Consider the following 23,989-nt stretch of genomic DNA (forward strand, 5'->3'; position numbering starts at 1 on the left):
CTAAGAAGTAAGTTTCCTCCTGGAAAGTTGTACTGAACCGTACTTCCACTGGTGAGGAAATAGTGCCTAATCTATTTTAAAATGAACAAAACAACACCCTGAGTTGCGGGGAAGGTTTGGTCATTTCTTTTAAATACTGTTGTTTTCTGCTTACATTAATGTTAAATGAGATGCAGAGGAAAGTTTCTTTTGTATTTAAGGTGTCTCAACAAGCAGCCAAGTGTATTCCTGCCATGGTGTGTCCCGAACTGACAGAACAAATCCGGCGAGAGATTGCTGCCTCTCTTCATCAGAGAAAGGGGGATTTTGCTTGCTATTTTCTCACTGACCTTGTAACATTTACGTTGCCAGCAGGTAACTCCAAATTTCAGTGTGAAAAGAAATGTTCACTTCATTATAATTGTTTCTGTTGTGTGTGAATGAAGTGGTTTCTGTTAAAGCAGATAACTTAGCTACTAGGTGTGCATTTTAAATTGCTTGACTACCGTATTTATCCTGGAAGTGACCAGTCCAGGGGCTCCTTGTAAAACTTCAGCTTTGGATCTGGTAGGAAGATAGCGGCTGATAACCACTGATTTCGGTGTGGGCCTTAGATGTTTCAAAAAGTCTGTTTCAGCCGTTTATTTTTCTCTCCAGTTTTACTTTAGGATATTATCAGTGTACTTTTTTTTTTCTTATTCATGCCTACTTTAAAATTACATAGGCATTGGTTATTGGTATCAGGAGATAGGATTAGAACATGGGCTTTTGATGGGTGGAGTCAGATTTTTTGAATCGAAGATACTGGCATTCTTTTGAAAGTGTCATTACTATGTTCTTCACTCATTCTATTAATTTCTACTGTGTTTGGGACGCAGCTTTTCATTTTTCCATTCAGTGGCAGTTGGAAGTGTCTTTTGGGATCCTTTTGGTCATTTGGCGTTGAATAAATGCACCAAACACCAAAAGTTCCTAAAATAAAGCTTCCATCTTGATTCTGCGTGTCTTGAGCTTTTATATAGACATAAACAGGGGCGTGTACAAATGGTAGGAGATCATCACTAAGACTTTTAAAATCAGATTTCACTTGAAGTGCACTCTGTATATTTAAGCTTACTCTGGTGATGTTTAGATTTTTACTCTGACTTGAAAATAGCTTAAAAAAAAAATTTTTTTTTTTTTAAGAATTTTTAAGGGGAATGCTTTTTACTGTAGACTGCTCCATTAGCAAACTGAACAAACCATAGAGAATTTGAGGAGGATGACAGAACCAGAGATCTGTGTGCCAAAAATTAATGGTTCGTTAGCTTTTATGAGAAGATTCTGAAGTCTGAAAACAATAGGCCTGAGCAGAGGTTGAGAGTGTGGGGAGACCAGGGCAGATAAACATTTGTATGTGGTTGTTACTATTATCATTAACTTGAATATCAGATAGCCCTGCTCTTTTTTTCCCTTTTATTTCAGTTTTAATGAGAGAGAGTTGTCATTTACTTGTCAAATATTTAACGTGTCTGTTGTGATTTCATCCTTGCACAAATTGTGAAAGGATTCCCCCCATCTAGTTAATTAACACACCCACCACCCCATGTTTATGTATCTTTTTTCCATGAGAACATGTAACTTCTCCTAGCAAATTTCAGTTATACAACACAGTGTTAAATAGTTACCATGGTGTTTCCTTAGGTCTTCAACATTATTCATTTTATAGCTTGGAAGTTTTTGTACCCTTTTACCAATTTTTATCTTCCTCCCTTGCCCAAGCTGTTAGTAACCTCTTTTCTACCCTGTTTCTATGAATTTGACTTTTTTTTTTTTTTTTGTCGTCTTGTCTTTCTCTGGCTAATTCCACTTCACCTAATGCCCTCAAGGTCCATCCATGTTGTTGCAAATGGTAGGATTTCTTTTTTTCACCTGGCTGAATAATAACATGTCATTTTACACACTCATAACATGTCATTTTACACACACACACACACACACACACACACACACACACATTCACACCCCACATCACTATTCATTCATCCATCGATGGACACTTAGGTTGTTTCTGTATCTTGGCTCTTGTGAGTAATGCTGCAACAAACATGGGGGTTCAGTACCTCTTCGATGTCCTGTTTTCATTTACTTCGGATACACACACACACACACACACACACACACACACACACACACTGAAGTGGGATTGCTGGATCAGATGATACTTCTAACTTTTTGAGGACCCTGTTTTAAGTGGTGGCTACACCAGTTTACATTCCCACTGACTGTGCACAAGGGTCCCTTTTTACACTTCTTTACCAGTATTGTCTTTTTGACAATAGTTATATGCAATTATTGGTCCAGATATACTTTATATTATTTTTAGGTAGACAACAGTTTTGATAATGAAGTACAGAAAGAAAATATTTTACTTTACATGTATGCACACACATTACACATGCATGTTTTTTAAAATCTATATTTTTTAATGTTTATTTATTTTTGAGAGAGAGAGTGTGAGCAGGGGAAGGGCAGAGAGAGGGAGACACAGAATCCGAAGGAGGCTCCAGGCTCGGGCCCATGAGCTGTGAGACCATGACCTGAGCTGAAGTCGTACACTCAACCGACTAAGCCACCCAGGGGCCCCTATGCATGGTTTTTAAAACAAGCTATCCGACCGCCTTCACTGACAAGGGAGTTATTTTAGAGGAAGTTTCTGTTAGATGCTGGTATCAAATTAAGTTACGAAATGTAAGAAAATCTTTTAAGTCTGTTTTTTGATTTATAGATATTGAAGACTTGCCTCCAACAGTCCAAGAAAAATTATTTGATGAGGTGCTCGATAGAGATGTTCAGAAAGGTAAGTGTGGAATTAATGAGTGTGATTTAGTTTAATTTCCCTAAGCTCTTTGTTTTCTAAAGTTTGGAGCACTTCAGTTGTATGGTTGACTTATTTTATTTTTACTTTAATTGAAAATGTAAAGTCCCTCAGTGTCACATTGTGACGTTAAAAATGTTCATTCTGTCGGGGTGCCTGAGTGGCTCAGTTGGTTGGGTGTTCGACTCTTGATTTTGGCTCAGGTCATGATCTCATGGTTTGTGGGTTCAATCCCCTCATTGGGCTTTGTGCTGACCGTGCAGATGGAGCTGCTTGCAGCCTCCCCCCCCGCCACCGGGCCAGTCCGCTGCTCATGGTCTTTCTCTATCAAAATACATAAACATTTAAAAAAAAATGTTCATTCTGTCAATTTTATCTCGGTAAAACTGGAAAAAAAAAATTACGAATGCTTATTCATGGCTCTTAACTGTGATACAGGGAATAAATAAAGGTATAAAAATGTTTCACCATGGTTTTCTACTTCCTGTTCTAGAATGAGTATATTTCCATATTAAACATTCTTAGAAAATAAATTGTAAAGAACTGAAAAGTTGAGAAAAATATTGTAGAGCCACAAGATGTTTCCACTACTCAGAAGGTTTATATTTCAATTGATCAAAATTATTTACGTGTTTAATAGTAAATTACACATAAACTTATTAATATGTCTACAGAGTGGGTTCTTTCCTCCAGTGAATAGTCCTGAATTGCATAGGCACGAAAACAAACATGTTATTTTGGGGCACTTGGGTGGCTCAGTCGTTCAGTCTTTGATTTGCGGTTTGTGGGTTTGAGCCCCGCGTCGGGCTCTGTGCTGACAGCTCAGAGCCCGGAGCCTGCTTCAGATTCTGTGTTTCCTTCTCTGTCTGTACTTCCCCTGCCCACACTCTGCCCGTCCCTCCCCCCCCCCCCCCCCCAATAAACATTAAAAAACAAAAAAACAAAAAGAATGGACTTGATATTTAAATTCCTTATACAGAGTTAGAAGAAGAATCTCCAATTATAAACTGGTCTTTGGAGTTGGCTACCCGTTTGGACAGTCGACTGTATGCGCTTTGGAACCGGACCGCAGGAGACTGCTTACTTGATTCAGTGCTACAAGCTACCTGGGGCATTTATGACAAGGACTCGGTGCTTCGGAAAGCCCTGCATGACAGCCTGCATGACTGTTCACATTGGTGAGCTGGCACCCTTCCCTGTTTAAAACCAGGCATGCTCCTGCTGAGTCATTTCCTTACAGTGTTGGGATAGTTTTCTCCTGTTATATTTCCTGTGGAAGCTAGGCAGGAAAAATTTGACTTTGTACATTGAGACATTTGGAACATTTTGACGGCTTTTATACCTTTTTGCTGAGCTTTAGCATAGAAACATTTAACATTGCAGTAGTAGCCTTAAATAGTGATAAGGTCTTTGCCCACATTTTTAAGTGTTATGATTTCATAGTTGTGTTTAATATTGAAAAGATTATGTTGGTGTTGTATTGTGAGGTCTTTTTCCTTAGGGACATAGTCTTCAGACCACATATTATTTTGCACATTTTGAAATCCATAGAAAAGTTAAAAAAATCAGTGCAACACACCCCAGTGTTCCTTCATTGGATTGCCCAATGGCTAATGGTTAGCCACGTGTGCTTCGTCTCTGCATGTGTAAGCACTTCCCTTTGCTCATGAGTTTAAGTCATCACGATGCTTTGTACCGGTCGGTATTTCAGCATGTATCTTTGAAGAACAAGGATATTCTCTTACCCAACCATATCCTCATTACCACATCTAAGGAAATCAGTAGTGTGGGGCACCTGGGGGGCTCAGTCAGTTAGGCATCCAGCTCTTAATTTCATCTCAGGTCATGAGCTCACGGTTCTTTAGATTGAACCCTGAGGCGGGCGGCGTGGAGCCTGCTCGGGATTCTCTCTCTCCTTTCTGCCCTTCCCCTTCTCACGCGTGCACACGTGCGCTCTTTCTCTCAAAATAAATAAATAAACTTGAAAAAAAAAATCAACCATGACCCTGTAATTCAATGTACGGTGCAGAACCCATCTTCCAATTATCTCAAAAATGCCCTTTATGTATACAGATTTTCCTTGCTATCCAAAAGTAGCATTTCTGTGAAACCTTTTGTCAGCTTTTGAAATGGCGCAAAGCAAAGATCCAGCGACCATTTTGTAGCCGTGGAGATCCTCTTCAGATTTCGTTTTGGCAAAAACAGGTGCTGATGTAGGTCTTTCATAAAAGTGAAGGGGCGTAAAGTGAACTTTCAGATAGCGGGGGGATCCTGTATATGTGTTTGTTTTACCCTGTCATCCAGTCAAGTATATAACTAGTCTTGAACTGTAAATTCACCCACTGGGGTATTAATCAGTGGAAATGACGACTGTGCTTGTGACTCATAGTTTGGCTTTATACCGACTTGACTTACGATATCTTCTTGGTCTGTATATACATCGTCTCCATGAGAAAACTGAGGCCAAAAGAAACTTAAATTAATGAAAAGGTGCTTTTTTTCTCTTACCCCTACTTGAATGCTGACAGAGTAATGATAATGACCTTACTCCAAATAACTTTATTACCCTAGTATCGCTATATAATTTTTGAGCACTTACTAGTTGTGAATTTTGTTGTCAGTATTTAGGGATTACGTGAAGTCCGTTAGAATGGAAACTCTGAGAACAGAGGTTTTGTTGTGTTTCATTGTGGAAGATGTAGTGCCTCCAATAGCGTGACACGTAGCAAGTGTGCCGTAAACGGTACCGAATGGGAGCCCTCTCGAGAATTCGAAAATGAGAGCCGCTGAATAATTTCCTTGAGAGCGAAATTATCGATCAAAGCATAATGCAACAGAGGAGAACTTTGAAGTCACCTGAAAAAAAAAAAACTAAGCTCCCTGGCTGGCAAACCTAGAACCTTCCCGATTCAGCGTGTAATACGTACAGGCATACCTCAGAGATACGTGGGTTCAGTTCCAGACCACTGCAATAAAGTGACTGTCTTAATAAAGTGAGCCAAAGGAGTATTTTGGTTTCCTCAGTGCATATAGAAGCTCACGTTTACAGTATCCTATAGTCCGTAGTCAGTGCTAAAGCAGTAGGGCTAAAAAAAAAAAAAAGAAGCCCTGTGGAACTTTGAGTGAGTCATAGTCTTTTTGCCGGTGAAGGCTCTTGCCTTGATGTTGATGGTTATCAGCTGATCGGAGTGGTGGTTGCTGAAGGCCGGGGTGGCCGTGGCAGTTTCTTAAAATAAGACGCCAGTGAAGTTATCAATTGACCTTTCCTTTCATGAATGGTTTCTCTGTAGCGTGCGATGTGATTTGATGGCATTTTTCTTAGAACTTGTTTCAAAATCAGAGTCCGTCCTCTCAGAGCCTGCCACTGCTGCATCAACTACGGTTGTCATGTTCTAAATCACTCTGTTGTCATTTCAACAGTCTTCACGGCAGCTTCGCCAGGATTAGATTCCATTGCAAAAAACCCTTTCATCGCTCATCCATGAGAAGCAAGTCCTCGTCCGTTCCAATTCTGTCACAAGATGGCAGCAGCCTAGTCCCGTCTTCCGGCCCCCCTTCTAGTTAGTTCTCTGCTGTTTCCACCACATGTACAGTTAACTTCCTCCACGCAAGTCTTGAGCCCCCCAGAGTCCTCCGTGAGGGTTGGAATCGACTCCTTCTAAACTCCTGTTGCTATTTTGACCTCTTTACATGAATCAGGAATGTTCTTAATTGCATCCAGAATGGTGAATCCTTTCCAGACGCTTTTCAGTTTCCTTTGCTCAAATCCATCTGAGGAGCCAGTGTCTATGGCTGCAGTAGCCTTACTTCAAATAATGCCTAGAAAGTTGAAATTAGTCCTTGATCATAAGCTTCAGAGTGGGTATGGTGTTGTCAGGCATGAAAACATTAATCTGGTTATCTCCATCAGAACTCTTGGGCGAGCAGGTGCGTTGTCAGTGAGCAGTAATATTTTGAAAGGAGTTTTATGAGGGGTAGGCATTAATAGTGGGCTTAAAATATTTAGGAAAGTATATTGTAAATGGATGTACTGTTATCCAGGCTTTGTTGTTCTTTTTATAGAGCAAGAGTATATTTAGCACAGTTTTAAGGGCCTTAGGATTTTTGGAACGGTCAGTGAGCATTGGCTTCAACTTAAAGTCACCAGCGGCATTAGCCCCCTTGACAAGAGAGTCAGCCTGTGTTTTGAAGCCAGGCACTGCTCCTCTCTAGCTATACCAGTCCTAGATGGCATCTTCTTCCAGTAGAATGCTGTTTCATCTGCATTGAAAATTTGTTTAGTGTAGCCACCTTCGTGATTTTGGCTAGGTTCTCTGGAAAACATGCCATAGCTTCTGTATCACTTGCTGATTCGCTTTGCACTTTGATGTCTGGAGATAGCTTCTTTCCTTAAACCTCATGAACCAACCTCTGCTAGTTTCAGATTTTTCTTTGCTACTTTCCTCACTTCTCTGAGCCTTCATCGAATTGAAGAGCATTAGGGCCTTGCCCTGGGAGCAATGTTGATACACCTAGTGAATACGTGGGCTATTTTCCAGTCTGTTGTTTACACAGTGACCCAGTAGTGAGTTCTATGCATTAACGTAAAATGGTAGTGTCTTTGACTGTATCCACAGTCTCAGATGACTCCGAATGTTCTATTTCTTTTTGAACTCCGTCAGTCAGTAGTAGACATTTGAAATGAATTGATCTCATTATTAGTGTTTAAAGTTCTGGTGAGAACCTGTTCCGTGATGTCTGCTGGTAGAGCGTAGGCATTTTTGATGTGAAAATAAATGGCAAACTGGGGAAAATTAATAAAAGTGTTCATCTCTTTACATGAATTGCTTAAAGACTACCTTAAATGACTGGCACATTAAACGTACTGCTTACAGAAGGCTAATTGTTTACTGTCTTGCCGTTTTAGGTTTTACACACGTTGGAAAGATTGGGAATCGTGGTATTCTCAGAGCTTTGGTTTACATTTCTCCTTGAGGGAAGAACAGTGGCAAGAAGACTGGGCATTCATACTGTCTCTTGCCAGCCAGGTGAGAATGCCGCGAGGCGTGTTGCTTCCGTGAGAAGTTGGCTGCGTGTTCTTCAGTCCCTTGATGTACACGCGGAAGCCAGATTGCAGGTGGCTTGGGAGGAGCAGAAGAGTGCTTGGCTTGGCAGCGGGTGCCTTGGTTTCTGGTCGTGACCGTGGTCTGTCAGCTGGGTGACCCTACGTGAGTCCTCCTGCAGGACAGAGACGCTACTGTGTGTTGCGCAGTTCCATTGAGTGACAAGACGAAAGTTGTCCTGTGATGATCGTGAGGGCTTACGTAGCCTTTTCAGATTGCTCTTCATATATGTCGTCTTCTTAGAAAGGTGGCATTAGGCCCATTTCATCTACCTACTAGTTCCGTGTCCGAGGGGGCACCTAACGGAGATCACCGTGCGGGCGGCGGGCACTCCGGTCCCAGTGCTCTGCCGTCGGGCCCACGGGGGGAGGTGCCACGGCCAACAGGTGGAGCTATTTGTAATTAACTTGGGAATGAACTTTCATAAAAATGAATTGTGCATGGTCGTTCCTCTCGGGTTCTGGCTTTCAAGCTAGTTTTATTCCACGAAGCACGTTCAGTATAGCGAACCCGAACATTGAGAAACACACACAGGAGAGCATTCCTTTTCTTTGCAGAGAGCACTGTGATTTATTTGAACCCTGTGAATGAAGTACCTTCTGTCACAGTGGCTGTTTTACAGCTGTGACGTGTGCTTTCTGAAAACATGTTGTCCCATTTGTCGTCAGAGGGGCGGTGGGCCTGTGTAGTCGTCTTGAATTAGGCGGTGCTGCGTTTCAGTTTGCCTGAAATAGCAGCTCCTCTTTTTACTTGGGGAGGAACTCGTCGTGGGTGCGGGTTTCGCAGGGACCTTCCCCAGCGGGCGGTCACCGTGCACCGGGCGTCCCTTGCCGTCTGCGGCTTTTGTTCCTGTGATCGGTATTCACCCCAGTCTGTTGGCTTCTTGAGTTTGGATAGTGGAAGATACCTGTATACGTACGCTTCGCAGATTTCCTTTATGATTGCGTCGGAAGAATTTGCAGAATTTTATGCTCACTTAGCTTGGCGGTGTTATTTAAAAGAAAAAAACGGATCTAGCGCACGGACGGGGAGGAGCTTTGTGCTCTGCACATCAGTTTTCCCGGGTGGCAGTGAACGTTTTAAAGAGAAATTACTTTTTTATTTTACTCCGCACAGCCTGGAGCAAGCTTGGAACAGACGCACATTTTTGTACTTGCACATATTCTTAGACGACCAATTATAGTTTATGGAGTGAAATATTATAAAAGTTTCCGGGGAGAAACTTTAGGATATACTCGGTTTCAAGGTAAGCCCTTACTCAAGTGTATTTTGTATCTTAGAAGTCTCCTTCTGTAGGATAGCTTTGCAGCCCAGTCCCGATGACCCTGTTGTGCTGGTCTTTCTTCCCTCCAGGTGTTTATTTGCCTTTGTTGTGGGAACAGAGTTTTTGTTGGAAAAGTCCGATCGCTCTGGGCTATACAAGGGGCCACTTCTCTGCTTTGGTTGCCATGGAAAACGATGGCTACGGCAACCGAGGTGCTGGTGCTAACCTGAACACGGACGACGACGTCACTGTCACGTTCTTGCCTCTGGTGGACAGCGAAAGGAAGTTGCTGCACGTGCACTTTCTTTCTGCTCAGGAGGTGAGAGGCGCGTCGCTCCCATTGGCTCCTCCAGTAGTGTCTGTGCCGCAGCCCGGCCCGGGACACCTCTCCGGTGGGGTGTTCCCCGTGCTACCAGCGGACGCTTCGGATTGGGCTGTAGTTAGTGTCCCTTTGTGTAAATACAGGTCAGCCAGACTTCGAAGTTTACCTTTTTTCAGCTGTGGGGTGGGTTGTGTTACGTGGAGATTTCAGCGGTGACGCGAAGACAAAAGGCCCCCGCACCCTCCCTCTCAGGTAGCGAGGAGCGCTGAGGGCAAAAGTAGAAAGACGGGGGGAGGGGACAACGGGGGACTTGGGCCTGGTGATTTAAATCGGGTGGTAACCAGGGGCCCCTGGGTGGCTCAGTCGGTTGAGCGTCCGACTTCGGCTCAGGTCAAGATCTCACGGCTCGCGAGTTCGAGCCCCGCATCAGGCTCTGTGCCGATAGCTTGGAGCCTGGAGCCTCCTTCCGATTCTGTGTCTCCCTCTCTCTCAAATAAATAAATACATAGAAAACATGTTTAATCGGGTGGTGACCAAAGGCATCTGAGGAGGAGGTGACCCTGCCCCCGAGACCCGGAAGAGGAGTCTTGCAGGATAGGGAGGATGAGGGTAGTAGGTAGAGGGGGTCGAAGGGCTAAGGGGTGGCAAGGGGCTCGCTCAGCAGCAGCCTTTTAAAGCCTTGGCTTTGACTTTGCAAGCTGGGAAGCCAACAACCAGCTTGCCCAGTAGAGGAACACCAGCTGCTCTGTGTGGAGATGAGATGCCTGGGCAGCGGGGGGAGCGGGAGCCCAGGCCGGAGGGTGTTGCAGATGGGGTGGGGAGTGGAGGGAGGTGGAGACCCAGGCAGGGGTGATGGTGAGGATGCGCAGAAAGAACGCTCTCAGAAAACGCACATTCTTAGAAAAATTATTGGTCTTTTATTTAATGTACTAGTCATTATTATAAAACTGTTATAATCACATTAAGAAAAAAATTAATAGACCATAATTTTTATAACTTCGTTCTGTAAATACTGAATAAACTTACCTTGTCATGTGTTTGAAGCTGAGACTTTGTTTTTCTAGCCTTTTCTTTGCCACGATAGGTTTATTAGGTTAACATTTGGTTTTTCCTGTTCTGGCAAACAAATTAACCTATTACTAGATGGTTCTTCCCCTCGAGGTCTTTTTCTGCCAATTTGCCTACTGAATTTTTTTTTAATGTCTATTTTTGAGAGAGAGAGTGAATGAATGAAAGAAAGAGTGAGCAGGGGAGGGGCAGAGAGAGAGGGAGACACAGAATCCGAAGCAGGCTCCAGGCTCCGAGCCAACAGCACAGAGGCCGATGCGGGGCTCGAACTCACGAACCGTGAGATCATGACCTGAGCCAAAGCCCTGACGCTCAACCCACCCAGCCACCCAGGCGCCCCCGCCACTGATGTTTTTCTGTTTAACCGTAGGGAACTGGGTTTTAATCGTAAAATTGACAAGAGGCTGAAACCATGTGAAGTTTGTTGCTTTGACCTTTTCGTCAGTAATCATACCAGCTATGTTTCCATGCATTTTCCCTAGCAGGCCTCTGATCTGTGATCCTCTCTTCCCTCTTCACATCCCTCCAAAAGCTAGGTAACGAGGAGCAGCAGGAGAAGCTACTCCGGGAGTGGCTGGACTGCTGTGTGACCGAGGGCGGCGTGCTGGTGGCCCTGCAAAAGAGCTCTCGGCGGCGCAACCACCCGCTGGTCACGCACATGGTGGAGAAGTGGCTTGACCGCTACAGACAGATCCGGCCTTGTACTTCCCTGTCTGACGGAGAGGAAGACGACGACGATGAAGATGAATGAAAACAAGACCCAAGAGCAGAAGACCAGGGTATCGGCTCTGCGGCGACCCCAGAGCTAGTGTGGTGCGCGCTCCCGGCGGAGTGGGGGGCGCCGAGGGACCCAGATGTGGCTGGACCTGCCGGGAAGGGTGTCTCTTGTCCACACCCGGTGGAGACGACGAATCTGCTGCGTGAGGAGACAGAGACCTTTGTTTGGACTACAGTTTGTAAAAAAGAAAAAAAAAACACCCTAATTTTATTAAGACAGAACTTTTTTCCTTTCAAATTGTAAATCTGTCTATAAATGTAACGCATGTGGTTGTGTAAGAAGTTGTGTAATAGGACAAGTTGTACCAGCATCTTCATATTATCGAGACGTTTTTTTCAGCACGGGCACCTCCAAAAGCACATGGCAGATGACTCTTTGTTCCTTCGACATCTTCTTTTTTAAGTAGAACCTGACATTCTACTTCGACCTTAAAAGATCCACTTTACATGGAGTCTCACTAGAGCTCATTAGAGATCTGGAAACTTTTTGTACAGATGATCCACAGCCACACGTAAAAATAAAAACAAGCTTTTATTTTATTAATAATTTAGTTCCTGTTGTGCCCCATAAAATGAAACCAAATCTTCAAGGAACAAACTGCAAGGAAGGAAAGTAAGGATTGAGGGAACTTCATACAGACGTCATTCCCTTGTTTTGGAAAGGGTTTGGGTTTCTATTATTTTGTCCTTTTTAAAAGCTCCTGATATGCCCCTTTTCGGTATTCAGGCATTTATTCGTTTGGAAAAGTGCCCTTAAAATGAGGGTTCTTCCACCAGAGTCCACACGGCAGTGTCCTCGGGAACAGTTCCTCCCTGGATGTCAGGGAAGCGCTCGGGGCGCAGGCCCACGCGTGATGCGTGACTACGTCAATTGTGTGAAATTCGCTCACTTGATTCAGTTGACAATGTTCTCCCAAATTGCCATGCAGAGGCTCTTTGGAATGCTTCCTTTTATCATCAGCTCTGCTTTCGGCCAATTGTGTTAGGGAGGCATGCCTTTGCTTGGGCTAATCGGGAATCAGTTAAGCATAGAATAAAGACTTAAAAATGCAGTAAGGTGGTAAATGCATTGTATAATGAATTTCTCAGAGCAGTCTGAGAATTTGTGCATGTTGGTTAATTGTGGCCATTCTTATTTAAAAGTTCAAACTATAATCTTAGATAGAAATTTTTTTATAAAAAGTATTATTTGACCACTTCAGGTATATGTTCAATACTGGGTAAAAATTTCAGACCTATCTCAGGAGCACAAAGACTTCGTGTCCTGATAAGCACTTTGTAGACTATTGACGTGGCAAAGGAATTTGGAAAGAACCCCCCCCCCCCCCCCCCCCCGCACACGCTTCCTTCCCTTTGATGAAAAGGCCGTGAGAAACCTTTAAATACTTGTTTTCTTCTCAGTTCTGTTTAGATGGTGTTTGAAATGTGCACAGCCTCTAATTTGATGCTGGAATACTAAAAATAGAAAAACACCCAGGAGATGTCTAGTTCTTTTTCCTCTCAGAAATGTCCATTGAAAGATACTCCCAGAACGAAGGATCACTTTTGCTGTATGCTCAAACTTGCAGGAAACTCTTGCAATTTGATTCCGTATAAATGAAATGTGATGTAATAATGGTAAATGTCACTGTTCCAGGTGGGTATGTTTTCCTACAGATTGACTATGGTTTACTTTCATTTTGGTCAGTAATTTTTTAGAAGGCTGTCCGACTACTTAGCATAGCATCTCTATAAACTTTTCTCCGTACGTAGGAATAATTCTTCAGTGGGCACAGATCCTGTTCTAGTTGCTGGTAAGCACACTGCCCTCCCAATTGAAGAAGCCAAAGAGAAATGCTTGAGAGAGAAGCATCTAGTCACTGTGGTCTACGCTGCAGTCAGTGCTGTCCAGAATGCATAGGCTCAGTATTTAGCCTGTGTGTGGTGGTCTGCTGAGTGGTTTCCCCTGAGGTGCCTCTTTATTTATTTATTTATGATCAGTGATCCCGACCACATCTAGTTTAACCACACCTAGTTTAACAGGTACAGCGTTCTTCCCTGTGGGAAAGGTAGAGGATTGCATTTCCTAGGCTCCAGGCAGGGACAGGGCTTTAAATGGTTTTCACAGCAGATTGGCTAGAAGGGGCCAGAATGTTGGTGAGTCAGTGCTAGGTTCAGCTCTTGAGCGATTCAATAGCCATGGCTGTCATCCCAAGATGAGAGTACGCGGTCCTTTCTCGAAGGTCACGTCCTGGTGGACTCTGGACAGTAATACCAGAACTGTATGGAATTAACTTTGGTTTGTTTTGTTTTTTTAGGGAGAATACAGTGTGGTGTTTTCTGTTCTAATTAAACAAAACCTAGGTGCACCACGGACTGGAACCGGCCTTTTTGTTTCCGACTCTAGGCTCACCGTGTCCCAGACTTTGTCTGTGTTAAGGGAGCACTGCTCTCTTTAGGCAGGTGGGGAATCTCGTGCACGTGTCACGCCCTCGTTGCCAACATCCTGGTTATGACGAGGATGTTCAGCTCCCATTGGGTTTCTTGGGGTGGTGGGTCAGTTACCACCTGCTCCTGCCTGTCCAGAGGAGGCTGTTTTAATGTGATTTTTCTGGGAGGGCTGAGATGGGACCGCCACCTTCACCCGAGGGAGGGAGGTTGGTGCTTTGAAGACACCCTTTTCTTAACGGGAAGGGAGCGAGAGGGAGTTTGGTACCTGGAATTGGACTGGAGTGGTCGACTAGTACTTGCACAGGCCACGAGTACAAAGGGGTTTAATGCTAGTCAAGAAGGAAAATCCTTTGCATCTAAGTTCTTAACAGATGGAAATGACTGATGTTACCATTTTGCAACATTTCTTTGTAAATATCATTTAAAAGAATTTTGAGATTCACTTCCCTTCCTGCATTAATGCTTGAGCCAGGTAATTTTGCTTTTGGGCAAATTAAAAGCAGAACTCTCTAACTTGACCAATTTTGTTTCTTGAATCGACTTAGCTCCATCTGAAGGATGGCATCATCTGATAGCGATGGGCTTCGTAACGTGAGGTTTTGACTTTTCCCGGGTGATCGTCAGCATTCTTGAGTCTGGTTATGAATAGGTAGAGAAGGAAACTGTTCATCTTTGAACCCTGCCTGAAGTAACAGGAATCGGAAACTGGCTGATCGAAAATGTATTTGCTTTTAAAACATCTCAAGTAGAGAACTTTTACATGGGTGAGATGTACTTGAATTTCAGAACTTAACAAATTTTTATTACTTTTTATTGAAAACTGCACTGAACGCTATATGTCCACCTTTACAATAAACAAATACAGGAACGGTGACTCACACGAAAACAAAACAGTTCCGATAGCCATTATTTTCTGTTTGGGACAGTTTTAAAGGTTTTTTTTTTTTTTTTTTTTTCTTTTTGTCACAAAAACAGGAATGTACCTATACAAAGGCTCAAAATAGGCCATCTTTTAAACAAAAAGGCGATGATTCACAAAAGACTATGAATATAACATGTAACTAGTTGATACAAATCTAATAGGATTTGTTAAAATCAGTCACATCTAATAACACACCTGAAGTGTTCTTGTATAAAATATCACGTGAAGAAAAGAAGACTTTATCAATGTCTAAAAAAGTGGGTTTGTTCATAGACAATCTGACAAGTTACCATAAAAAGTGTTTCCTGAGACATAAGGAAATGCAACATTATTTTTCTTGAACTCTTTTAGCTCAAGACTTTCCACTCAATAAAATAGCTGAGGATCTGAAACTGAGAAAATATATTTGAGTACAAACAGCTTGTGAAACTTAATACTTTTTCTTTTTTTTCTTTTTTCTTTTTTTTTTTTTTTCTTTTTTTTGCATCATCAGAGGGTATTACTGACTTCACAACCAACTCGCCCGCTCAGTATGCAGTTCAGATGGGAGAGAGGCTTCTGTACAGGAGGCTGTATGGTCCTCGATCCTATGCTTGCGGTCGTGTGACACAGGCCAACAGTCTCCTCCCCATCTTGTAGTAACTGAATCTTCCTATTAGCAAAAGAGGTCACCAGCCCCCACGGACCGAAGGGACTAGAGTCATAGGAGGGGGACTTCCTCTTAGCATTTTTTATTTTGACGTTTGGAACTTCAGATGCAACATTCTAGAGCAAGGTGTTGAGGACCTGCTGTGCCCAAGGGGCTGATAAAGGAAAAAGATCTATTTATTCTTTGTGATTTGATGCACAGATGAAGAACGTAACACACAATAACAGAAGTTGGTCGTTAATAAATCACGTCCTAGTCTTTTCAGCGCTTCCGTAACCAGACGACAGCTTCTGCTTCCCCGCGTCTCGGCGTCTAGCTCGTATGTAACACTGCGACATCAGTGAGGCGTGTGTCCGGAATCAGTTAAAAAGACGGTCAGATTCCTTTTCCTTAGTTCATCTATTTGTCACTGTCTCTTGGTCCCAGGTTTATCTGAAGGATGACCGTTCGTCATTCTCTGCTATTGCTCATTGGGGTGCTCTCTACTGTCCCCGTGTTTTGTAGGCTGGTTGGGAGAGGGAGCTTGGGAAGGGTGTGCCACGGTGGGGAGATTGTGAGTCACCGGGATGCCTCCGGGGATGATCCCTTCCATGGCCGCAGGAAGTCCTCCGGGAGCCACGCCCACGATGCCTGGCGGGTATCTGAGGAGCACACACAGAAAGGGCCAGTGAGTCCCGGGCTGGAAGTGGCCAAGCTCTTGGCTCTGCCTGCTTCGGGTTGGTTTTTTAGGAGTTACTTTGTCACCCCTTACCCCCAACGCAAGGAGACCTCGATGTGAAAAATCTAAAGCGCGGACGTTTAACTCGCAGTGAAGTCTGTTTAGTTCAATCTGGAAGCTTCCTGTCACAACAGGACCAGCCCTTACTACATTTGGGAAATACTTTGCACAAAAAAGACACATCGATGCTTTTAATGACTTGCCAACAGGCAGTATCAAGTCCTCTTTGATAGTTAAGTGTGGCCTCCTAGGCGAGCTAGCTCCCTGCTATCCTGGCCTGGACACAGCGGCAGGGGGAGAGTTTTAATGACTTGCCAACAGGCAGTATCAAGTCCTCTTTGATAGTTAAGTGTGGCCTCCTAGGCGAGCTAGCTCCCTGCTATCCTGGCCTGGACACAGCGGCAGGGGGAGAGGGGAGCTGGTGATGTGCCATCTGACGTCGCGGGCACACAAGTCGGTGTGTGTGTGTGTGCAAGGACACGTGGCATTAAGCCGCCTACAGAACATACGGTTCTTAGGCAAATGTGAGTCAGTGTATTTAAACATCCCTAGGATGAAACATACTTAGGGGGCAGGTGCTTTAGAATTCCAAGACTCCTCCTCCTCAAAGGTATCAAGCCCTTTACTCCTGGCTCCCCTCCTGTAGCCTGTCACAACTGTTCAGCACTCAAAAATCCCGGACTCGGGTGAATTAGGATCCTGTGAGCGACAGCCCCTCAAGCAGAAGTATTCCGAGGGGCCATGGGGTCTTGGTCTGTCAAAAGTAAGAATTAACGCTGTGGCCTCTAAAGGACAACAGTGCGGAGCGGGAACCAGGGTCCGGCACTGATGGGGAAGCCAGGAGACCGTGAAGAAAGCAGCATAACTTCCCCCCGAGTCCGGGCCTGCATGTGTGGGTCCCACTACACGAGCTTTGTTTCTGTGTCCCCGGCCCCGGTGGTTAGAGCGGTGGTTCGCAACAGGGGATGTTAGGCAACAGCTAGAGCCGTTTCCGGTTATTCCGGTTGGAAGTGCGAGGCGCTGGTGGAGGGCAGGGCCTCCGCTGCACGCCCCACGATGCACGGGACAGGTTCCCAGGAGAGAATGATCTGGCCTGGTATGTGAATATTGCCAGGGATGGGGCAACTGTGCGTTCCAGTGAACAAGACAAAGACTTCCTTCTGGAGTGCTCAAGGCTGCGGCTCCTTTATGAAGCAGGAACAGTGATTCTGCGAGCCCAGCACGGCGGGGAAAAGAGAGCCCGGGGAAATGACCACCCGTGAAATTCTGCTCCCTTCTAAGGGGCTGTGGCTCGTGTCCCCGGAGCAGATGCCCCTGCACTGCCTCCATCACACATGCCCCGGGCCAAGCTTTCTCATCACTGAGAACCCGTGCGTTGCGGGCACTCTCCCCAGTTGGAAGCACCAGGCTCTGGGCCAGAGGATTCAAACCAGAGTCACCAACATGCCCTTTCGCTTGAAAATCTTTCCGGTACCTTTTCGCCTAGAAGCCCTCTGGTTTTGCAGTGGCCTGGAATGCAGTGGGGGTTCTTGCAGTGATCAGACCCACTCCTGCTCCCTTTATAAATAGGAGCCCGGACTCGAGGCTGCATCCGAGAGTTGTGTTTGCTCCATAGAAATTGGGCATCGGGACGAAGGACTGTAGAGATCATGCCGGGAGCACTCAGGTCGGGTAGCTGATGCCACTCTCCGCCCATCTCCCGAGCGGCACACCAGCCTCGGCCAATGCCATCCCGCTCCTCACCTGTATGTGGCGCCGTTGAGCTCCGGATGAATGGCTTGCTGATCTATTACTGACCAGGGAGCTGTTGTGACGAAGAATTCCTTGTTCACACAGTTTCTTAAGCTTTCGGGGATGCGACCTGGAACACGATGATTAAAATGAATCCTATGTGTTTTAAAAAAAATTTTTTTTTTTAATGTTTGTTTATTATTTTTGAGAGAGACAGAGACAGAATGCGAGTGGGTTGGGGCAGAGAGAGAGGGAGGCACAGAACCCGAATCAGGCTCCAGGCTCCGAGCTGTCAGCACAGAGCCCGACGTGGGGCTCGAACCCACGAGCCGTGAGATCATGACCTGAGCCGAAGTTGGGTGCTCAACCGACTGAGCCACTCAGGCGTCCCAGAATCCTATGTGTTTTGTAAGGAGTGAGTTAAATATTCTACTTCGTAGCTGGTACTGGCGAGAACCACCTACAATGTTTGAAGTGACGGTAGTCTGACTGTAAAGTCTCTTTATAATAAGAGGGCCAACCCGAGTTTCAGAAAATGTGCCGTGTTCCGGGGCCCACACACCAAACTCTTCACCCCAGACGTCAGCCAGAGCACAAAGGAGCTCGGGGTCCCTCCGCGGTTCGCACGCTTACGATGGCCAACGAGAGAGGGAATCGGTTTTGTCTGAAATTCAGTTCAGGGCTCGAATAAACTGCGTCAATTCGTTCAAACTGGAATCAACTTGATCCCTAAATTCTCTCTGCCCGTCGCAAGCCTCCGTCACCCCTCCCGTGTGCGTGTGCGTGTGTGTGTGTGTGTTACCATACCAGGAGCACCTGAACCGCGGGGCTCATGCCAGGCGCCGGCTGCAAGGGGTGCAGAGGGAGGGCTCACCTGTGATGGCCCGGCGGATCTCGGTGGCGGCTGCCTCCCGCATCTCCAGTGAGGCTTGCTCACTATACCAAGCCGTGTGGGGCGTACAAATGAGATTCGGTGCATCTTTCAAGGGACCCTGAGCAAAGCTGGACAAATGTACAAAAACGCAGCAAATGAGAAAACGTGAATATCAACCCCTATCCTATTCGTCAAAAGGGAGCTCCCGCCCGGGTGGAGGATGGGCTCTTTGGCTTGTGTAGAGGAACGTTTGGTAGTATGTCTCCTAAAGGGTGGGAGTTTAAGAACGTATCGAGACTCTTAGAACGGGTGTCAGGAGTAATCAGGGACTCAGAACGGAGGAGGAACCATCTACGCAGGACTGGCCAGCCAGTCTCTAAGAATCAATGGCCCAGGGGACAGATGAAGCCTCGGCCGACCAACACACCATTCTTCTTCCTTTCAGACGCCTTCTGCCTCCCCCCGGGGGCCCCCTGGCCCTCCCACGCTCGCTTCAAGTACAGCATAGCCCTCAGGACAGAGGCCGGAGAATGTCTCTCCTTTCCTGCCCAAGGAGCTGCTTCTCTGGGAAAGTGTCCCAAGTTCACGGTGGGGGCGGGGGCAGCCAGGTATAGAAGTGGGCCTTGGGAGTTCCTGGCGTGACCGGGAGCTGGGGTAACACGTGTGCCAGCAGCCCGCCAGGCTCACCTGAAAGGCTCCGATTCGTGCACGTCGAGGGCTGCCCCTCGTATCCTGCCTTCCTTGAGGGCTTGCGCTAAGGCCTTCTCGTCCACCAGCCCGCCGCGGGCCGCGTTCACTAGGAAAGCTCCTTGCCTCATCTGTGGGAGGAAGGAAGAGCCGTTAGATGCCACCATGCCGGAAGGCACCTGTACTGCGGTTTCGAGACGCCAGCCACGGCCCAGATGAGTTCTGTCCACCTGGCTACTGAACGCGTGTGCAGCACTTGGGAGGAAGGCAGTGTGGTGTCTCAGCGACAGCTGGAGGCAGCTGGGTCAGTTTCTGCCGATCCTGAGAGAGGGCCGGAGGGCAGGCCGGTTGGAGCTGTGACCGGTCACCTGCCTGTCGCTGCCTGGAGGCCAAACCTCATTAAGGCAGGTCCCTGCTGGGTAGCTCCTGCCAGTCCCAGCTCCACCTGGCCCATCCTGCCGAGGGGCCTCACCTGGCTTCTCATTCACGTCTTAGGGGACTGTCTTCCTTTTTTGCCAGTGTGTCCACGGACCGTTTCCCGTCCCCCTTTTGGTTCTGATGGACGTTTCCGGGGGCTGTGGGGATCTAGGTCCCGTTACCTGCTTTATAGTAAAGTCATTGATGAGGTGGTGGTTATGTTCGTTGAGATTACAGTGCAAGGAGACACAGTCGCTCTGGTACAGTAAGTCCTGCAGGGTGTAGACCCTCTGTACGCCCAGGGACCGCTCTATCCCATCCTGCAAGTAGGGGTCATAAAATAGGACGCTGAATCCGAAGGCCTTGGCTCGAACAGCAACCGCCTGCCCCGTGCGACCTGTGCAGAGAGAGAGAGAGTCCGAGTGAGCGAGTGCACGGTGCTCCGGGTGCCAGGCCTCGCGTGGGCCCCAGCGTCGCTGCCTCCGCTGTTTCTGGGGGCCGGAGCCGGCACCTGGACCCAGCCCTGTGCCCAACGCTTGGGGACGCTGCAGGCTTGTGCTGCTTAGCTTAGTGGGGCTGCAGGGGGTGGCCGGCTTCCTGGGTGAAGAGGAAAGGGCTTATTGCTTGCATTGGGGTACTTTTTTTTTTTTTTTTTAACTTCCTATTACATACATTTTAAACCCAGAAAGAGTGTTCTAGTGAACTCCACCTACCCCAGCCATTAACGATATCCTCGAGGTCACGAATCACCCCTCCCCTCTGTTTCCGTGGGCACAGCAGGCTTCCTAACCCGGGCTTGCTTTCTCTAGACATCGAGGGCAGGAGCCGGGAACGTTCTCTTGCCAATTAGCACTGGGTTTGCTCCCGGAAGGGGCAAAGCGATCAACACGAACCAGGGGAGAGCGGCCTGGACACAAACTGGCGAGGGGAACTGCTTTGACGGGGGGGTGGGGGGTGGGGGGTGGAGGCACGTCCCTGTCGGGCTAATTCTCAGGTGTGCGGGGGTGCCCCAACCCGCGGGGGAGGCCCCACGCCCCTCTCTAAGCAGGTCAGAACCCCGTACCACCTACCGGGACACGGAGGCCTCCCTGACTCCCACGCGGCGGTCATTGGCACAAACCCCCCGAAACCCCAGGGGCGGCGAGCGAATCCTGCTTCCCAGAGCGCTTTTCAGCTTGAAAACGCAGTGGTGTGAGTGATGCTTGCACGGGCTCGGGGTGCACAGTCCATCTTTATCTAAAACCACTGCTCAACTGTGCGGGGGGGGGGGGGGGGGGGGGACGGAGGGACAAGGAAGGTGTCCCTTTCCAAACGAGGAAGCCCGCGTGGGGGCGACTTGGTGGCGGAGGTTTCAGGAGGTCATTCTGCAGGATGGCCGCAGGGTGATCGGCAGCTGGCCATCCCTCCTGGCCCCCTCCTTCCACGTCCCCGCTTGGATGCGGCGAAGCACGAACCCCAGCCACACCCCCCCCCCCCCAGGGGAGGCAGGAGACCTGAGGTGACACACTGGAGGCGGGTGTGGCAGTGGCCTACAAGACCCCCGATGCACCTGAAATACGGGACCACGGGCCCCCACACAGGGCGGCTGGGGGCTCACACCCAACAGTGAGGCCCCCATCCTTCCCCCACCTCACGGGCCCCCAGCCCCCTGCTTTACTTCCACGTCCTGACACACTTTGCTTCAGATGGGGTTTCCCGGCTGCGGCTCTGGGGGCCGGAGAGCAGCCGGCCCAGATTTCACCAGGGGCGCTGCTACCTGTGCGCGACTTCCCTGACCCTCACCTCTTCCCAGGCTTCTACCTAGGCCGTGAGGTGTCATGAAAGTCTCTCCAAGACTGGAGGACTTCACTCCGTTCCTGACTTGGTCAAGACGGAGCCCTGCAGGAGGAAGGGCCAATGGCCTCGGCCTTCAGAAAGCATACAGATGTCGTGACCATTGGCTGGCTGGCCCTTCCAGTTTTTGTGCAACTTCCCGACTTGGTGGCTGTCCTCGAGCACCGTCCCACCACCAGCCCGGGCTGGGGCCACGCTGGGGACCCGCCCGCCGCACGCTCCAGGTTCTGCTGCGGCTTCTCAGCCGAGCCCTGGGCAGGCGAAGGCTTTCGGCCCCCGAGGCAGCCGTGGCAGTCAGGCCGCCTACCTCTGCGCCCCCTCCCACCCCCTCCCAAAGCTGCAGTTCTGGAAGGTGGCAAGGAGACGTCACAATCAGAGTGCATGGAGAGCGTGGCAGGTGCTGGATTATAGGCCGGGGCACACGGGGCTCAAACCATGGGACTCGAGATACCGAAAGGGTCTTCAAAGGATGGGCGGCCTTCGAAGGGCTCGGCCAAAGAAACGACCACAGGAAGAGCTTGGGGCCTGTGGCTGCTACCACGGGGCTGGGCCGCTGCGGGGGTGAAGGATGTATGACGGGGGCGCCTGGGGGGCTCTGTCGGTTGATCGGACTCTTGATTTTGGCTCAGGTCACAATTCCATGGTTTGGGAGTTTGAGCTCCGCGTCGGGCTCTGTGCAGACAGTGCGGGGCCTGCTTGGGATTCTCTCTCTCCTTCTCTGCCCCTCCCCCACTTGCACATCCCTCTCTCTCTCTCTCTCTCTCTCAAAATAAATAAACAAACTTGGAAAAAAACCAGAAGAATGCCCAATGTTCTAAGTAAGAACCACGTCCAAGAGCCACTTGGCAGAACGGGAGGCCTCCGGGCACCAGCAGAGGGCGCTGCGGGCCTCACACTCCGCATGTGCGTCTCCTACGGTCCTTTGTAGGAAAGTACGCCAGCCTCCGTCGTACAGTTTTAGAATTCCTGTGTGAGTGTGATCACCCCCGACACCTGGGTTCTTAGACCCCGGGAGTTAGAAAGATGCGCGCCCCCTGAAGAAACCCAGCTCCTCCTGCCTTGTTCAAGCTGGCACCCGGGCCGTCCCAGCAGTCCTGACCCTCGGTCTTCCGAAGCAGAGCCCTGAGCTAAGGATGAGTGACGGTTTGGGGAGCCCTCTGGAAGCCAGCCCAGCACTTACTACCCGGGCCGTGCTTCTCATGCCTTCTTTGCGTCCTAAGAGGCAGCCCTGTGTATCGCCTTCCTTCCCGATGTACAGACTGGGACACTGAGGCAGGGAGGTCGGTTAATCTCCTCAACCATGGAGTGGCCAAGTGGTGGGGAGGAGACTCAGCGAACACAAGCAAGCACCCCCGCCCCCCCGCCGTGCGCAGCGTGGGACCCACCCGAGCCCCTGGGTTACTGACGCTGCATCATCGGGCTGCTTCCTGTCATAGCCCACCTGATCCTTGATAACCTGCCCCAAATACGCCCCGGGCCACCGGCTGTCGCCAGGAAGACCTCTTCCTGCCCCCCGACCCCAGGTGAGCTTTCTAAGCTGGTGTCCTGACCATGCCACCCATGCCACCGTCTGGCTCGAGATCCTTCAGTGACGCCCTGCTGTCACCCCGGCCTGGTACGCGGGGAACTCGTCCACTTGGTTCAGACTTGGCTCAGCCCCTCCTGCCGCCCACCCAGCCACGGCAGACACCGCCGCCCAGACGGGGGAGCTCCCTCATCGGTCTCGCCCCCACCGGCCTCGGCTCCTCCAGCTCCCAGGGGACCGGCCACGGTGGGCGGGGACAGGGCTGGGCAGCGCCACGTACCGAAGCCGATGAGGCCCAGCGTCTCCCCGCGGATGCGGGCTGCTCCCGAGGCCACCTCCCGGATCTGCTCGACACTCTGGACCCGCGTGCCTTCCCGCAGCGCCTGGTACAGCCACGTGTTCCTCCGGTACAGGTTGAGGATGTGGCAGATGGTCGAGTCGGCAGTCTCTTCCACCGCCGCGGACGGGATGTTGCACACGGCGATCCCTGGGGAGGACAGGGCCGGGCCCGGTTCTGTGGGGAGGCTCTGGGACTCCGGGGCACCCGGCTGAGGGGCGGGGGCGGCAGGCAGAGCCGGCCTGTCCGGCCGCAGACCGTGGCCTGCCTGTCGCCTCGGGGACGCTGACCCCCCCTGGCTCTGACGCTCAGGGGCCTTCAGCCCCCAGGCTTGGCTCACCCCCAGGTCCCCTACCTGTCCCGCGTCCGGCCCCCCCTTTGCTTCTAGACCCCGTGTTTCTGGGAAGCAAGCAGTGGACAGCTGGTGAGGGCGGGCCCACAGGCCCTGTGGCCCAGAGCCTGAAGGAACCACCCGAAGTCTTGGGCAGGAAGCGCTG

At 48.8% G+C, this 23,989-nt stretch overlaps 2 protein-coding genes across 12 annotated transcripts in view; one reads left to right on the forward strand and one right to left on the reverse strand.

The window, feature by feature from the left end:
* ZRANB1 (zinc finger RANBP2-type containing 1) overlaps positions 1-14,317 on the forward strand; it is a 63,697-nt gene extending 49,380 nt beyond the window's left edge. For 3 of the 4 annotated variants that reach the window (XM_047825657.1, XM_047825658.1, XM_047825660.1), the window contains 7 exons: positions 201-354; positions 2,747-2,818; positions 3,816-4,014; positions 7,743-7,863; positions 9,055-9,184; positions 9,292-9,521; positions 11,125-14,317. In XM_047825657.1, the coding sequence (XP_047681613.1) occupies positions 201-354; positions 2,747-2,818; positions 3,816-4,014; positions 7,743-7,863; positions 9,055-9,184; positions 9,292-9,521; positions 11,125-11,343 (1,125 nt within the window). In that variant the 3' untranslated portion in view covers positions 11,344-14,317. The remainder of the gene's footprint in view (positions 1-200; positions 355-2,746; positions 2,819-3,815; positions 4,015-7,742; positions 7,864-9,054; positions 9,185-9,291; positions 9,522-11,124) is intronic. The other variant, XM_047825659.1, reaches the window with a different exon arrangement.
* A 404-nt stretch (positions 14,318-14,721) lies between these two features.
* Positions 14,722-23,989, reverse strand: part of CTBP2 (C-terminal binding protein 2) — a 162,645-nt gene continuing 153,377 nt past the window's right edge. For all 8 annotated transcript variants that reach the window (XM_047825666.1, XM_047825662.1, XM_047825663.1 and 5 more), the window contains 6 exons: positions 23,436-23,642; positions 19,980-20,194; positions 19,381-19,511; positions 18,694-18,821; positions 17,832-17,949; positions 14,722-16,011 (listed from right to left, as the gene is read on the reverse strand). In XM_047825666.1, the coding sequence (XP_047681622.1) occupies positions 15,831-16,011; positions 17,832-17,949; positions 18,694-18,821; positions 19,381-19,511; positions 19,980-20,194; positions 23,436-23,642 (980 nt within the window). In that variant the 3' untranslated portion in view covers positions 14,722-15,830. The remainder of the gene's footprint in view (positions 16,012-17,831; positions 17,950-18,693; positions 18,822-19,380; positions 19,512-19,979; positions 20,195-23,435; positions 23,643-23,989) is intronic.

This window comes from Prionailurus viverrinus, chromosome D2 (genome assembly GCF_022837055.1).
Source record: "Prionailurus viverrinus isolate Anna chromosome D2, UM_Priviv_1.0, whole genome shotgun sequence".
In the NCBI taxonomy this organism is placed as follows: domain Eukaryota; kingdom Metazoa; phylum Chordata; class Mammalia; order Carnivora; family Felidae; genus Prionailurus; species Prionailurus viverrinus.